General features: G+C 45.5%; 2 protein-coding genes across 2 annotated transcripts in view; both read left to right on the top strand.

Annotated features, from left to right (window-relative positions):
* INPP5B (inositol polyphosphate-5-phosphatase B) overlaps nt 1-2,900 on the top strand; it is a 72,002-nt gene extending 69,102 nt beyond the window's left edge. Inside the window, 1 exon segment of the mRNA XM_064372159.1 lies at nt 1,447-2,900. Coding sequence (XP_064228229.1) covers nt 1,447-1,562 — 116 coding nt within the window. The 3' untranslated portion in view covers nt 1,563-2,900.
* A 1,049-nt stretch (nt 2,901-3,949) lies between these two features.
* The window catches only part of MTF1 (metal regulatory transcription factor 1), a 54,234-nt gene continuing 44,199 nt past the window's right edge, over nt 3,950-13,984 (top strand). The window contains exons 1-2 of the mRNA XM_012439134.3: nt 3,950-4,040; nt 5,881-6,339. Of these exons, the coding sequence (XP_012294557.1) occupies nt 5,932-6,339 (408 nt within the window). The 5' untranslated portion in view covers nt 3,950-4,040; nt 5,881-5,931. The remainder of the gene's footprint in view (nt 4,041-5,880; nt 6,340-13,984) is intronic.

Here is a 13,984-nt window from a genome sequence, read left to right as displayed (position 1 = left end):
CTGAATCAGGAGAATCACTTGAACCCAAGTGATGCAATAGAGGCTGCAGTGAGCCGAGACTGCACCACTGCATTCCAGCCTGGGTGACAGAGTGAGACTTCGTCTCACAAAAAAAGTATAATCCTGTACCGTATAACATCTTGGTCAACAATGGACCATATATACGATGGAGGGTCCATAAGATTATAATACTGTGGGGTGTGTGTGTGTGTGTGTGTGTGTGTGTTTGAGACAGTCTTGCTCTGTCACCTAGGCTGGAGTGCAGTGGTGTGAACTCAGCTCACTGCAGTCTCTGCCTCCTGGGTTCAAGTGATTCGTGTGCCTCAGCCTCCCAGGTAGCTGGGATTATAGGTGCTTGCCACCATGTCTGGCTATTTTTTTCTTTTTTGGAGACAGAGTCTCACTCTGTTGCCCAGGCTGGAGTGCAGTGGCATGTTCTCGGCTCACTGCAACTTCTGCCTCTGGGGTTCAAGCGATTCTTCTGTCTCAGCCTTCCAAGTAGCTGGGATCACAGGCGTGTGCCACCATGCCCAGCTAATTTTTGTGTTTTTAGTAGAGATGGGGTTTCACCATATTAACCAGGCTGGTCTTGAACTCCTGACCCTGTGAGCTGCCCAGTTTGGCCTCCCAAAGTGCTGGGATTACAGGCGTAAGCCACCATGCTCAGCCTTTTTTTTTTTTTTTTAAGGGCGGTGACCAATGCCCACCCTCCCCACTGCTGAGTGGGAGAGTGCTGGAAGCCAGATGGCCACTCGGGCCCACGCAGCTACCCCTGGGCCTTAGCTATCCTTATCATGCTCATGAAACCCCTGTCCGAGCCTGGGGACCAGCCCTCAGCGAGGATGGGAGGGAGGTGAGGCAGTGTGGGAGTGGGAGGGGAGGAGGCAGGAACCAGAGAGGCAGGACACCAAGCAGCACTGCCTCCCCCACCACCCTGTAACCTCGGCACCATTCTCCTTGGAAAGCCCTCTTGTGGGGTCAGGCTAATTTTTGTATTTTTAGTAGTGACGGGGGTTTCACCATGTTGGCCTATCTGGTATCAAATTCCTGCCCTCTAGTGATCTGCCTGCTTTGGCTTCCCAAAGTGCTGAGACTACAGGTGCGAGCCACTGCACCTGGCCCATAATATTGTATTTTTGATGTACCTTTCCTATGTTTAGATATGTTTGGATGCACAAATACTTACCAGTGTGTTACAGTTGCCTGTAGTATTCAGTATAGTAACTTGCTGTACAGGAGCCTAGGAGCAATAGGCTATACCATCTAGAATTGTGTAAGTACAAGTGCAAGTAAAGTTTGTGTAAAGTGTAAGTACACTCTTAACGATGTTCACACAATGACAAAATCACCTAATGACATTTCTCAGAACATACCCCTGCTGTAGGTGATGTGTGTCTTTAGTACCTTCTTTTGCTGAATCATTTATTTTCTGTTTTTTTCTTGCAGCTAGCATATTTGGCAGCTTATTGCTTCGAAACCCAGCTGGTCACCAAAAGCTTGATATGATGGAGAAGAAGAAGGCTCAAGAATTTATTCACCAGTTCCTCTGCAACCCACTCTGAGTCTCCCTCTTCTATTTTACTTGAGGCAGCCAATTACCAGCCCCACCTGTTTCAGCTCAAGAGCTGTCTTAAGATAATTATGTGAGGCTACTTGGTAGCAATAATGGCAGCTGTTTCCTGAGCCTAGTGCCCCGACTAAGCCCACCATTGGTTGGCACACTCAGTGCTGAGAGTCATGAAGACATAGGAGAAAATCCACCATAATAAAACTGACATTCAATTTTCAACTTTAGTTATTTAACACAGATTGAGTGCTATTTTTTTTTTTTTTTTGAGAAGGAGTTTCAGTCTTGTTACCCAGGCTGGAGTGCAATGGTGCAATCTCGGCTCACTGCAACCTCCCCCACCTTAGTTCAAGCGATTCTCCTGCGTCAGCCACCTGAGTAGCTGGGATTACAGGCACCTGCCATCACGCCTGGCTAATTTTTTGTATTTTTAGTAGAGATGGGGTTTCACCACGTTGGCCAGGCTGGTCTCGAACACCTGGCCTCAGGTGATTCACCCGCCTCATCCTCCCAAAGTGCTGGGATTACACGCGTGAGCCACCACATCAGGCTTTTTTTTTTTTTTTTAATTTGAAATGTTTTAAAATAACTGCCTGTACTCACCCTACCTCTGGGGCATAGTTGGTGCCTTCCCTGTAGCCTGGGGTGATATCCTCATGATCAGATATTGGAAGGAACTTTGGAGTCCTGAAAGGACTATGAGTTGGACGGCAAGAATGCAGGCAGAAACTGCTGGATAAAATAGGCTGCAACCATCCCAGATGCTTTCAGTGCTGGGTTTGAGGATATGTGTATATGCACAGGCAAACTCTTCCCCCATTCCTGCTCAGATAATGGCTCGATAACTCTGAGACTGGCTGCTTAGCCTCTGAGGGCAATACAGGTGTTTAAAAAATTAAAATAACCAGGCGCAGTGGCTCAAGCCTGTAATCTCAGCACTTTGGGAGATTGAGGTGGGAGGACTGCTAGAGACCAGGAGTTTGGGACCAGCCTGGGCAACAGAAGGAGACCTCATCTCTACAAAAAAATTTTTAAAAATTAGCTGGGCGTGGTGATGCATGCCTGTGGTCCCAGTTACTTGAGAGGCTGATGTGGGTGGATCACTTGAGCACAGGAGTTTGAGGCTGCAGTGAGCTATGATCACATCACTGTATTCCAGCCTGGGTGACAGAGGGAGACTCCGTCTCTAAAAATAAAATGTAAAATCACTGAAGAAATGAGTGTTCGATAAAACAAGTGGGATTTTTCTGGGCCAGCAAGTCTTCCAAACTGTATATGATGCATCCCCTCTCTCATGTAATATATTTTAATGATAAATGTATTTTTAACAGTAGTGGTTGTGTATGTTTTTCCTCTCAAGAGGTGGCAGTTCGCTGCAGCTGGACTTTGTGGCTCAAGCCTTGGGGCCAAAGAGATATATTGCTGGTAGTCAGCAAAAAATGGTTATAGCACTGGCCTGAACACCTTGACGCCTGGTCTAGTCTTTGGAGTTGTCCCACTCAATATTCGAGAAGCAGTTTATGGGAAAAACAGGCAGTGGCTGCTGGGAGGATCTAACAGCTAGAGCCTCCAGGCATTTGGAAAGGACAGGGGCGTAACGAAGGCACACGCAGAATTGTTTCCTGGGTACAAATACAACAACTTCTGGGGACTGTAAAATGGGTTTAAGACACGGACCAGCAAGACAATGTGACCGGTTAAAGAAGGGAGTGGCCGGTAGGTGGCGCTAACTGGCCCGGACAAGAGTCCTGTCGAAGTCGCGTTCTCTGCAGGGGAAGAAAGTTGGGATCGCTTGGCGGGGCGAGAGTGTGAGAAGGGCGTCCTAGGGAAGCGCGTGGTACAAGGAAGAGGCGGCGGCGGCGTCCTCTCCAGCTGGGCTTGGAATACTCTGAGTTCTGCCTTTGGAGTCTTATCTTCCTTTTTGGGGCCTCCCGCCTGTGTTAACTTTGATGGGTGCTGAAGTGGAGGCCAGAGCCCCGGAGGGAGAAACCCGGGAACATCACAGCCGTCCAGGCTCCCCAGGCGAGTTGGAGCCAGAGTTCTGACGGCCAACTGTGGTCCTTCTCGCTGCAGCTGTGGCTGCCTGGGCGAGGGCGGCCAGCGCAAACTCGGCTGACGATATTTCAGACTCTTGCTTTGGGATTCGTTCCCTTCTCCTTGCGTCCTGTGCCGTGACGGCGACACCCTGCGGGCAGCCAGTACCTACTCCGGGCGCTTCCCCGCGCGGACGAACTCACCCACTGGGCGCCTTCCCCACGGTGCCCCGCCCCGCCCTTCCTTCTCGCCAATTGGAGACTTCAGCTCGGCCCCTGACAACCTGAGCCAACCAGAGGCGTCAGGGAGGGGCGGAGCGCTGTCCCCTCCTTCCTCCGGAAAGCGGAAGCGGAAGTGACGTTGGGGAAGGTGGGGGCAATCATGGTGCCGCTGGGGAGGGGAGAAGCTGCTGCCGCCGCCGTTGCCGGGAGCCACGGAGGTAAAAGGCGAAACTAGACTCGGCCTGGGCTTGGGACTTAACCGGGGGCGCGGGACTTAGGCTCCCTCCTGAAGCATTTCCCAATAGAGACCGCAGTCCGGTCACCATAGGGACCCCACCCCTTCTCTGTTTCCATGGGGATGGGTATCCAGCCCCCCTTCCCTGTTTCCATGGAGACCCGGACCCTGCCCCTCTTCTCTGTGCTTGGAGACCCCCAGCTTGTCTTCGGATTTTTCTGTGTGGCCCCGTGCTGGGGGCTGTCCCAGACAGGTTCATTTTCCCAGCCTCCTCTCAAGGGGGCTCTGTTCGCACTCCTCTTGGCCACCCTCAAACCTCCCGGTCTTGTTTGTTCCGGACACTTGGTCTCTGCGTTGCCGCCGAGGGTGCCGGGGCAGCCCACTGGGGCCCTCGGTGCTCTTCTCTCTCTTCTCAGATGCAGCGAAGTATACATCTATGGGGTTGCGTAAGCCAGAGCTAGGGGTCGGGCCGGTACCTCCCGGATCGGATCTTTTGACCTGTCTTTGGTAACTGTCTAGCCATCCCACTAAGTAAAGGCTCACTTTCTAACCCAGAGCAAAAGAGAAAGATAAAGTGCAAAGCCAGACTGAAATCTAAAAGGGATCTGCTGATTATTTTAAATTTCTATTCTGCCTGCCAAACCCACATTTGTAGAGCCTGTGTTTGTAGATGAAGGAAGAATCACTATTCCAGAACATGAAAGGTTCAAATGTGGTATTTTTCTCAAGAGAATATATCTTCCCAAGATACTGTCTTCACGAGAGTGTATGTTGTCATGTCTTTCATTCATTTAGCTGACATTTCCTGCACTTCTAGTATCAGTGTGTTATGCTAGGGGCTGTGGAAACAAAAATAGTAAGTAAGACTCAATTCATTCAGGGATGAAAGCCCATTATACAACCATAGCTTCTGACACCATATTGTTTTAAGACATAAATAGATAACAGTGATCTTCACTGTTTGTGCCTGATTGAGGATTAGCCCCTCCACCCAGAAGGTTGAAACGTGTGTTCTAGGTAGCAGGGAAGGAATTCACACTTGTTCCTCTACTATTTATCAAACATTGTGCTTTGCATGTGTTGCCTCTTTTATTCCTTGTAAAAACTTTGAGAGAACAGGAATTACTAGTCCCATCTTGCACATAAGAAAAGTGACGTACAGAAAAGTTACCCATGTAGTAAAGGGCAAAGCCAGGATCTGTAGGTAGATGACTCTGCCTCCAAAGCCTTGTTCCTTCTACCATAAACTACATGAGACCATTTACTGCCTCGCGGTCTAATTTGGAAGATATTTGAGTGCGGTTTCCTTTAAGATTTGTAGCAATTTAGCCTTTAAGCAGCCACTGTTCTGTTTGCTCTTTTGTCCCCTTTAAGTATTTTGACCAAGTTTCAAATTGTTTGACAGGCACATTCAGAAGGTCTTATGAACTTATTCAGTTTTTGAAAAGCATTGCTTTTCTTTCCTTCCTTCCTTTCTCTCTTTCTCTCTTTCTTTCTTTTTCTTTCTTTTTATAGAGATGGAATCTCACTATGTTGTTTTGACCATGCTGATCTCAAACTACTGGCCTCAAGCGATCCTCTCACCTCAGCCTCCCAAAGTGCTGAGATTACAGGCATGAGCCACCATGCCCAGCCATCATTGCTTTTCTTTAAAAATAACTTGATGGTTTCAAAGTTAAGATAATTAAAAAATTATTCCCAAGGATGGTTTTTCATTTGCTTTGGCTTGCTCTTTAAATGAGAGGGAAAATGAGCCCTGCGCTTGCTGAGGAGGTCCATGGGTCTTGTGGTATGACTCTAACTCTGGCTTTGTTCTATTGCAGACAAGTCATTATCTTTTCATTTCTCACAATTGGGCTGAGCACAACTGAACCATGGGGGAACACAGTCCAGACAACAACATCATCTACTTTGAGGCAGAGGAAGATGAGCTGACCCCCGATGATAAAATGCTCAGGTTTGTGGATAAAAATGGACTGGTGCCTTCCTCATCTGGAACTGTTTATGATAGGACCACTGTTCTTATTGAGCAGGACCCTGGCACTTTGGAGGATGACGATGATGACGGACAGTGCGGAGAACACTTGCCTTTTCTAGTAGGGGGTGAAGAGGGCTTTTACCTGATAGATCGTGAAGCAATGTCCCAGGGTTATGTGCAACATATTATCTCACCAGATCAGATTCATTTGACAATAAACCCTGGTTCCACACCCATGCCAAGAAATATCGAAGGTGCAACCCTCACTCTGCAGTCGGAATGTCCGGAAACGAAACGTAAAGAAGTGAGTAAAGCAGTCAGTGGGGGCCTAGTTGGTTTTGGGGCAAGTCCTTACAAAATTTTGGGTGCAAATTTTAGCTGGGGAGTAGAGTGTGTGGGGTTAAGACTTACAATAGTTTTGCTTATCAACAACACATACGCTTTAGGTTTTGTTGTGATTGCTTCTGGGACTTTGGTTTGTATCGCCACATTGAAATTTGGGAATATGAAATTGTAATTTCTCAAATATCCTTCCCTAGGTCATAAGTAAATTTCGCTTAAGTAAGTCCATGTTTCTGACACTAAAATAACTAGATTTAGCTTATCTGACAGGGAAATAACTATAGAGTTGGCTTATTTGATAAAGAAATAACTATATTTGGGCTGGCTGGCTCATGCCTGTAACCTCAGTACTTTGGGAGGCCAAGGCGGGCAGATCACGAGGTCAGGAGATCAAGACCATCCTGGCCAACATGATTAAATCCCATCTCTACTAAAATACAAAAATTAGCCTGGTGTGGTGGCACATGCTTGTACTCCCAGCTACTTGGGGGGCGTGGCAGGAGAATTGCTTGTACCCAGGAGGCAGAGGGTACAGTGAGCCGAGATTGTGCCACTGCACTCCAGCCTGGCGACAGAGCAAGACTCCATCTCGAAAACAAGAAAAAAAAAAGAAATGACTAGATTTGGCTTATCTCTGGGTTGTGTTTAAATTATTTGTTTTGAAGATGAGAATCTGCTGGAATATGTTTGTTTGTTTATTTATTTATTTATTTTTTAAGATGGAGTCTTGTTCTGTCACCCAGGCTGGGCTGCAGTGCAATGGTGCAGTCTTGGCTCACAGCAACCTCTGTCTCCTAGGTTCAAGCGATTCTCCTGCCTCAGCCTTCTGAGTAAGCTTGGATTATAGGCGCCTGCCACCATGCCTGGCCAATTTTTGTATTTTCAGTAGAGATGGGGTTTCACCAGGTTGGCCTAGCTGGTTTCAAACTCCTGACCTCATGATCCACCCGCCTCGGCCTCCCAAAGTGCTGGGATTGCAGGCGTGAGCCACCATGCCCGTTCTTGGAATATGTTTTATTATCTTAGTGAATGTTTAATGAATTTTTCTTTTATGGTGACTCACGCCTGTAATCCCAGCACTTTGGGAGGCTGGGGCGAGCGGATCACTTGAGGTTGAATTTGTAATCAGCCTGGCCAACATGATGAAACCCCATCTCTGCTAAAAATACAGAAATTAACCAGGTGGTGGTGATGCAGGCCTGTAATCCCAGCTACTCAGAGGCTGAGGCAGGAGAATCACTTGGACCCAGGAGGTGGAGGTTGCAGTGAGCCGAGATCGTGCCACTACTCTCTAGCCTGGGTGACAGAGCAAGACTCTGTATAAAAAAAAAAGAAGAAGAAGAAGGCCGGGCATGGTGGCTCACGCCTGTAATCCCAACACTTTGGGAGGCCAAGGCAGGTGGATTGCCTGAGCTCAGGAGTTCGCAACCAGCCTGGGCAATATGGTGAAACCTCGTCTCTACTAAAAAATACAAAAAATTTAGCCGGGTGTGGTGGTGTGTGCCTGAGTCCCAGCTACTTGGGAAGCTGAGGCAAGAGAATTGCTTGAACCCGGGAGGCAGAGGTTGCAGTGAGCCAAGATCACGCCATTGCACTTCAGCCTGGGCAACAGAACAAGACTCTGTCTCAAAAAAAAAAAAAGAAATTCAGGCTGGGCACAGTGGCTCACGCCTGTAATCCTAGCACTTTGGGAGGCCGAGGCAGGTGGATCACCTGATGTCAGGAGTTCAAGACCACCCTGGCAAACATGACAAAACTCTGTCTCTATGAAAAATACACACACATACACACACACACACACACACACACACACACACACACACACATACATATCTGGGCATGGGCATGTTGGCCCAGCTACTCGGGAAGTTGAGGCAAGGAAATTACTTGAATCCGGGCGGTGGAGGTTGCAGTGAGCCAACATCTCACCACTGCACTCCAGTCTGGATGACAGAGCAAGACTCAGTCTCTCTTTTTTTTAATTTTTTTTGTTTGTTTGTTTTTTCTTGCCTGTTCAGTGCAAAACGGAAAAGACTCAGTCTCAAAAAAAAAAAAAATTCAGGCAAGAGACAGTAAATGAGAGCAGGTTATCTAAAATAAGTTTTCATGTTCGTGTTTAGCTAATGTGAGTAAGGTAGTGCTGTCGGGATGCTTTGAAAACTGTAAAGCATTTTACAGTTTTCAAAGCATTTATTAGTGGTTATTATACTACTGGTTATTATTAGCAGAATAAAAGTTCTGATTTAAAGGTAGTGATATATATTATCCAGGAACTATTACAGGTCAATTAGAAAAAAATAGGTCACTGGTAGTTACAGTACCAGGGACTAAATGTAAGATGTTACCAAACAGAAAATAGAGTGAATGATTTAGCAATATAGTTTTCTTTTTTGCTGTGGTTGAGGTCTTGAAATTGCATATGGCTTATGTATGTGGCTTATTGATGGCCAATCACTTTTCCTTTGCTAGCCTTAGAGAGACCATCTTGTCCTACCTCCTATGCCATGCAGAAATCTCCCTGTGGCATCTCTGACATCAGTTCATCTGGTTTCTGCTTGAAAACTTCCAGAACAACGAGAGCACAGTGTTTCATACCTCGACCCAGCACATTTGTTAGCCAGTTCTGACTGTTAGAAAGCTTTTACTTGTATAGAACCAAAACTTGCCTTTCTGCAGGTGCTGCCCACTGGTTCAAGACCTGCTTTCCTGAGTAAGCTTCCTCCCATAGGATAGTCCATTAGCTATTTGAAGATCATGGGTTATTCTTCCTCTTACATAGGCTAAACACCTCCATGTACTTAAATGTCCCTCTGTGACATTTTCTCCAGTCTCTCATCAGCCTAGTCACCTTTGATTACATGAATTCCAGTTTTCCAAAGTCCTTTTTTTTTTTTTTTTGAGATGGAGTTTTGCTCTTGTTGCCTAGGCTGGAGTGCAAATGGTGTGATCTCTCACTGCAACCTCCGCCTCCCAGGTTCTAGCGATTCTCCTGCCTTAGCCTTCCGAGTAGCTGGGATTACAGGCATGCACCACCATGTCTGGCTAATTTTGTATTTTTAGTAGAGACAGGGTTTCTTCATGTTGATCAGGCTGGTCTTGAACTCCTGATCTCACTCAGGTTGATCTGCCTGCCTCAGCCTCCCAAAGTGCTAGCTAGGATTACAGGTGTGAGCCACCATGCCTGGCCCCAAAGTCCTTTAAAAATCTATAGTTGAGCACAGTCTCATGAGTGTGAGTCAACTGGCATTGAATATAGTATGGCTCTTATTTCTTATTCAGGAACTGCACTACAGTTACTATGTAGTCTATATTTATTATCAGCAACATCTTACTACTAGCTTGTAGTTGGAAATTTCTACAGTAGTGCTTCTTAACTGCAGTCAGTTTTGCCCCCAGGAGATGTTTGGCCATGTCTAGAAACATTTTTGGTTGTCACACTGTGGAGGTGGTACTGGAATCTAGTGGTTAGAGGTTAAAGACACCGTTAAATGTTTTACACTGCACAGGACAGCCCCCTACAACAGAATTATCTGGCCCAAAATAGCGACAGTGCTAGGATTGAGAAACCCTGCTCTAGATTATTCTCATGTGTGCAGCTGTCAGATCTTATAAAAATGAAAACGGAGACCTGCATGTAAGCCTTATTAAAAATATCTCCTGGTGGCACATGGTGGCTCATGCCTATAATCGCAGCAGTTTGGGAGGCTGAGGTGGGTGGATCACCTGAGATCAGGAGTTCAAGACCAGCCTGGCCAACATGATGAAACCCTGTCTCTACTAAAAATACAAAAAGTTAGCCTGGTGTGGTGGCAGTCACCTATAATCCCAGCTACTCTGGAGGCTGAGGCAGGAGACTCTCTGAACACGGGAGGCTAAGGTTGCAATGAGCTAAGATTGCACCACTGCACTCCAGCCTTGGCAACAAGAGTAAAACTCTGTCTCAAAAAATAAAAATATCTCCCTATGACATTTTATCTTGTTGGTTTCAGCTGATTTGAGTTTGTAGGGGATTTGTAAGTTTGTTCAGCTCAACAAACATGAAGCAAGATGCTGTTATGTTCTATGGACACTGCAGATGATTGTGGTAGTCGATTTATAACATAGAAGCAGAAATTGTTTACACTAATAATCATAACCCAAGCACAATGTGGTAAATGTGAAGGAGAGGTACAGATATCACACCGTGAGCACAGAGAAGCTCACCCTTAATTTTGGGATCAGGGAAGTCTTTGTGAAAAAGGTAGCATTTGAGCTGGTCTTAAAGAATATTTACAATTGGCTGGGCGTCGTGGCTCACCCTGTAATCTCAGCACTTTGGGAGGCTGAGGCTGGTGTATCATCTGAGGTTGGGAGTTTGAGACCAGCCTGACCAACATGGAGAAACCCTGTATCTACTAAAAATACAAAAAAATTAGCTGGGCGTGGTGGTGCATGCCTGTAATCCCAGCTACTTGGGAGGCTGATACAGGAGAATCTCTTGAACCCTGGAGGCAGAGGTTGTGGTGAGATGAGATTGCGCCATTGTACTCCAGCCTGGGCAACAAGAGCGAAACTCTGTCTCAAAAAAAAGAATATATTACAATTAAGGAAAAAAGGAGGAAAAGGTTTTTCCAAGAGAGAGGAACAGCATACAACAAGGAATGCAGGTGAGAAACAGGCCATTTTCAGGGAATAGCCAGTTTTCCTGTTACAACAGAGGTCAGCACACTTTTTTCTGCATAGGGCTAAATAGTAAATATTCTGGACTTTGCTGGCTATAAGGTCTCTGTTGGAACTACTCTGTTCTTCCATTGTAGCACAAAAGCAGCCATAGGCAATACATAAATGAATGAACGTGGCCGAGTTCTGATAAGACTTTACAAAAACAGGCCTGGCGTGGTGGCTCATGCTTGTAATCCCAGCACTTTGGGAGGCCGAGGTGGGCAGATCACCTGAGTTCAGCAGTTTGAGACCAACCTGGCCAACGTGGTGAAACTCCATCTCTATTCATAAAAAAAAAAAAAATTAAAAATTAAAAAAAAAAAGACTTTATACAAAAACAGGCAATGGGGTGGATTTGGTTCACTGGCTGTAGTGTGCTGACCCTTAGACTAGAACATAGGGAGTAGAAGGAGTTAAGAATGGAAAAGATAGTGAAGATTCAAACATGTAAGGCAGTGATAACCCTCTGTGGGTTTTGGACAATCCTCTTCTGGAAATGATAGAAAACCACTGGAGGTGTCTGAGCCAAGGCTAGAGTGGTTAAATAGATAACATGGTTAGAGTAGCATTTTAGAAAGATTGGTCTGGTAGCAGAGGTAGCTTGGAGGCAGAGGAAAACTGGAGATGTCTTGCCCAGTTGGGAGACAGTTGTAGCTTATGTTTGGGGTTTCATTTAACTCTGAAGAAAGGATGGTGGCCTTGTTTATGGGAAGAATCAAGAGCTTTTGTAGAAGCATGAGAGAACTTTGTATATGTTATTGGAGTTTGAGGAATGAGCCATGAATTGGGCATGATTAAAAGGTTTTGAATAGACTGGGTGCAGTGGCTCATGCCTGTAATCCCAGCACTTTGGGAGGCCGAGACAAATGGATCACTTGAAGTCAGGAGTTCTAGACTAGCCTGGCCAACATGGTGAAACCCTGTCTCTACTTAAAATGAAAAATTAGCCGATTGTGGTGCTGCACGCCTGTAGTCCCAGCTATGTGGGAGGCTGAGGCAGGAGAATCGCTTGAACCCAGGGGGCGGAGGCTGCAGTGAGCTGAGATTGTGCCACTGCACTCCAGCCTGGGAATCTGTCTCAAAAAAAAAAAAAAAAGGTTTTGAATCATGTTTATTGAAAGGATTCATCCATTTTCCCAAATCTGTTGAGTTTCTGCTGTGTCTTAGCACAGCTTATTGATGGAGCTTCAAGTCTAGGTTTAGAGTTAAGCAGTTAGAGTCCGTTGTGGTAGATATTTTAACAGAGGAGTACTGAAAGTGCTGTGTGCATGCTGGGGAGAAAGTGACTAACTCTGTTCCCCCCGCCCTCCAAATGGTGATCCCATTCATAGGAATCAAGAAAGACAGGAAAGGGAAAACTTTGAAGGGGTAATTAGTGAGTTTGGTTGGAGTGTATTGAATGTACAGTCCTTGGACAAAAGTAACATGAACAAATTCAAAGGTCATTGGAAATATGTATCTAAGTCAAAGAAACAATTTGTAGTTAGAATAGTAGTAGAAAGGGTCCTTCAAAGTGTGAGTGGTTTGCTCAAGGGAGAAGTAAGAGTTGGCCTGAGAATTTAAGGGTTGGGAAGAGAAAGAGGAACCCAAGATCATGATAGTCAAAGAGATGGGTCGAATGCAGTGCTGCAGAAGCTGAAGGAAGAGAGAATATTCCTCTCAATAAATAAGAATATTCCTGTGTGACCCTGCAGAGGGATTGAGGAGCCCAAAAGAAGCCAAGCCACTAGTTCTGCTGGTTGTGCAGTTGTTCACATGAGAAGACTTGCAGTAGAGCAGTGGGGCTGAAGCCAGGTTTTGAGTGATGAAGTGAGTGAGTGATGAGGAAACAGGAGGCAGGAAATGTCAAGTTGGTTTTTTTTTTTAATAAGTTTGGTAGAGGAAGAAGTGTGATAAGACAGCAGTAGCTAGCTCAAGGGGATTGAATCTTTTTTTTTTTAGCATAAGTAATTTGGACATGGTTTAGGATCTAAACTTGAGGCCATCCTCAGCTAATGATTACAGTGTGAAAGTGTTTCATGAGCAGGTGTTTGGGAAACATTAAGTTAAACCAAGACAGAAATTTGTTGATTAGGACTTCTCAGAGCCTTTGATGTGCCAACAACTAAGAAGGAAGAAAATGCAGAATTTTTCAAATGTTTTAAACTTGAGAAACCATTTTTCAGATCTCATTTCCAGGGATCAGTGTTTTGTGGAACACATTTTGGGAAATGCTGATCCAGGCAGAAGAGGAGGAGATGGTACAGAGGGAATGATTATGCAATCAGTGAAAAGCTGTCACTTTTCCACTTCCTACTGTTCAGATTGCTTTATTCTATTTGCAAGTCTGGTTTGCCATTCATGTCTTCAGGTCATTGATAATTATATTGAATAGGACAGGGTCAAGGATATTATGAGCACTTGGTTCAGTTTGCTGGGGATTTAGCTCACTCCACTTTCCACCCACATTTTTTCCTGCTGTCCATGAGACCCATGTGGAAGAGTCTATATTTTTGAAATCAGTAGATTTGGGGTTGGGTGGAGATTGAGGGAGAAGTAGCAATAGCTTTAGTCTTTGAAAATCTTGCTTAAGGACCAGACATTCAGGAGGCTTGCCTTCCTGAAGCACTGTCTTAGCTTAGCTTTTGTTGTGGCAGTGATTTTATTTTGGCATTAAAATCCACTTAATTGGCCTGAAGAGGCTGACTTTTATGACTACTTGATAATAGACATAATGATCCTTTAGCCCTCTCCTTTTCCCCTCGTTTTTTAAGCTTTGTTTTTGTTTCTTCGTTTCCCTCCATGCACAGGTGTTGCTCTTGAGAAATCAGATCATTTGATAACTAGTTGGTCTTCTTGGCTTCACAGGCAGCTTATTTTCTGAGTCACATTTTAGCCTGAATTTCCTGTTTACTCCTGGTTTTTTC

Source organism: Aotus nancymaae, unplaced genomic scaffold (assembly GCF_030222135.1).
Source record: "Aotus nancymaae isolate 86718 unplaced genomic scaffold, 86718_ANA_hifiasm-v0.15.2.pri h1tg000007l, whole genome shotgun sequence".
In the NCBI taxonomy this organism is placed as follows: Eukaryota; Metazoa; Chordata; class Mammalia; order Primates; family Aotidae; genus Aotus; species Aotus nancymaae.
Note: the sequence above shows the minus strand (reverse complement) of the source record. Positions and strands in the feature narration are given on the sequence as shown.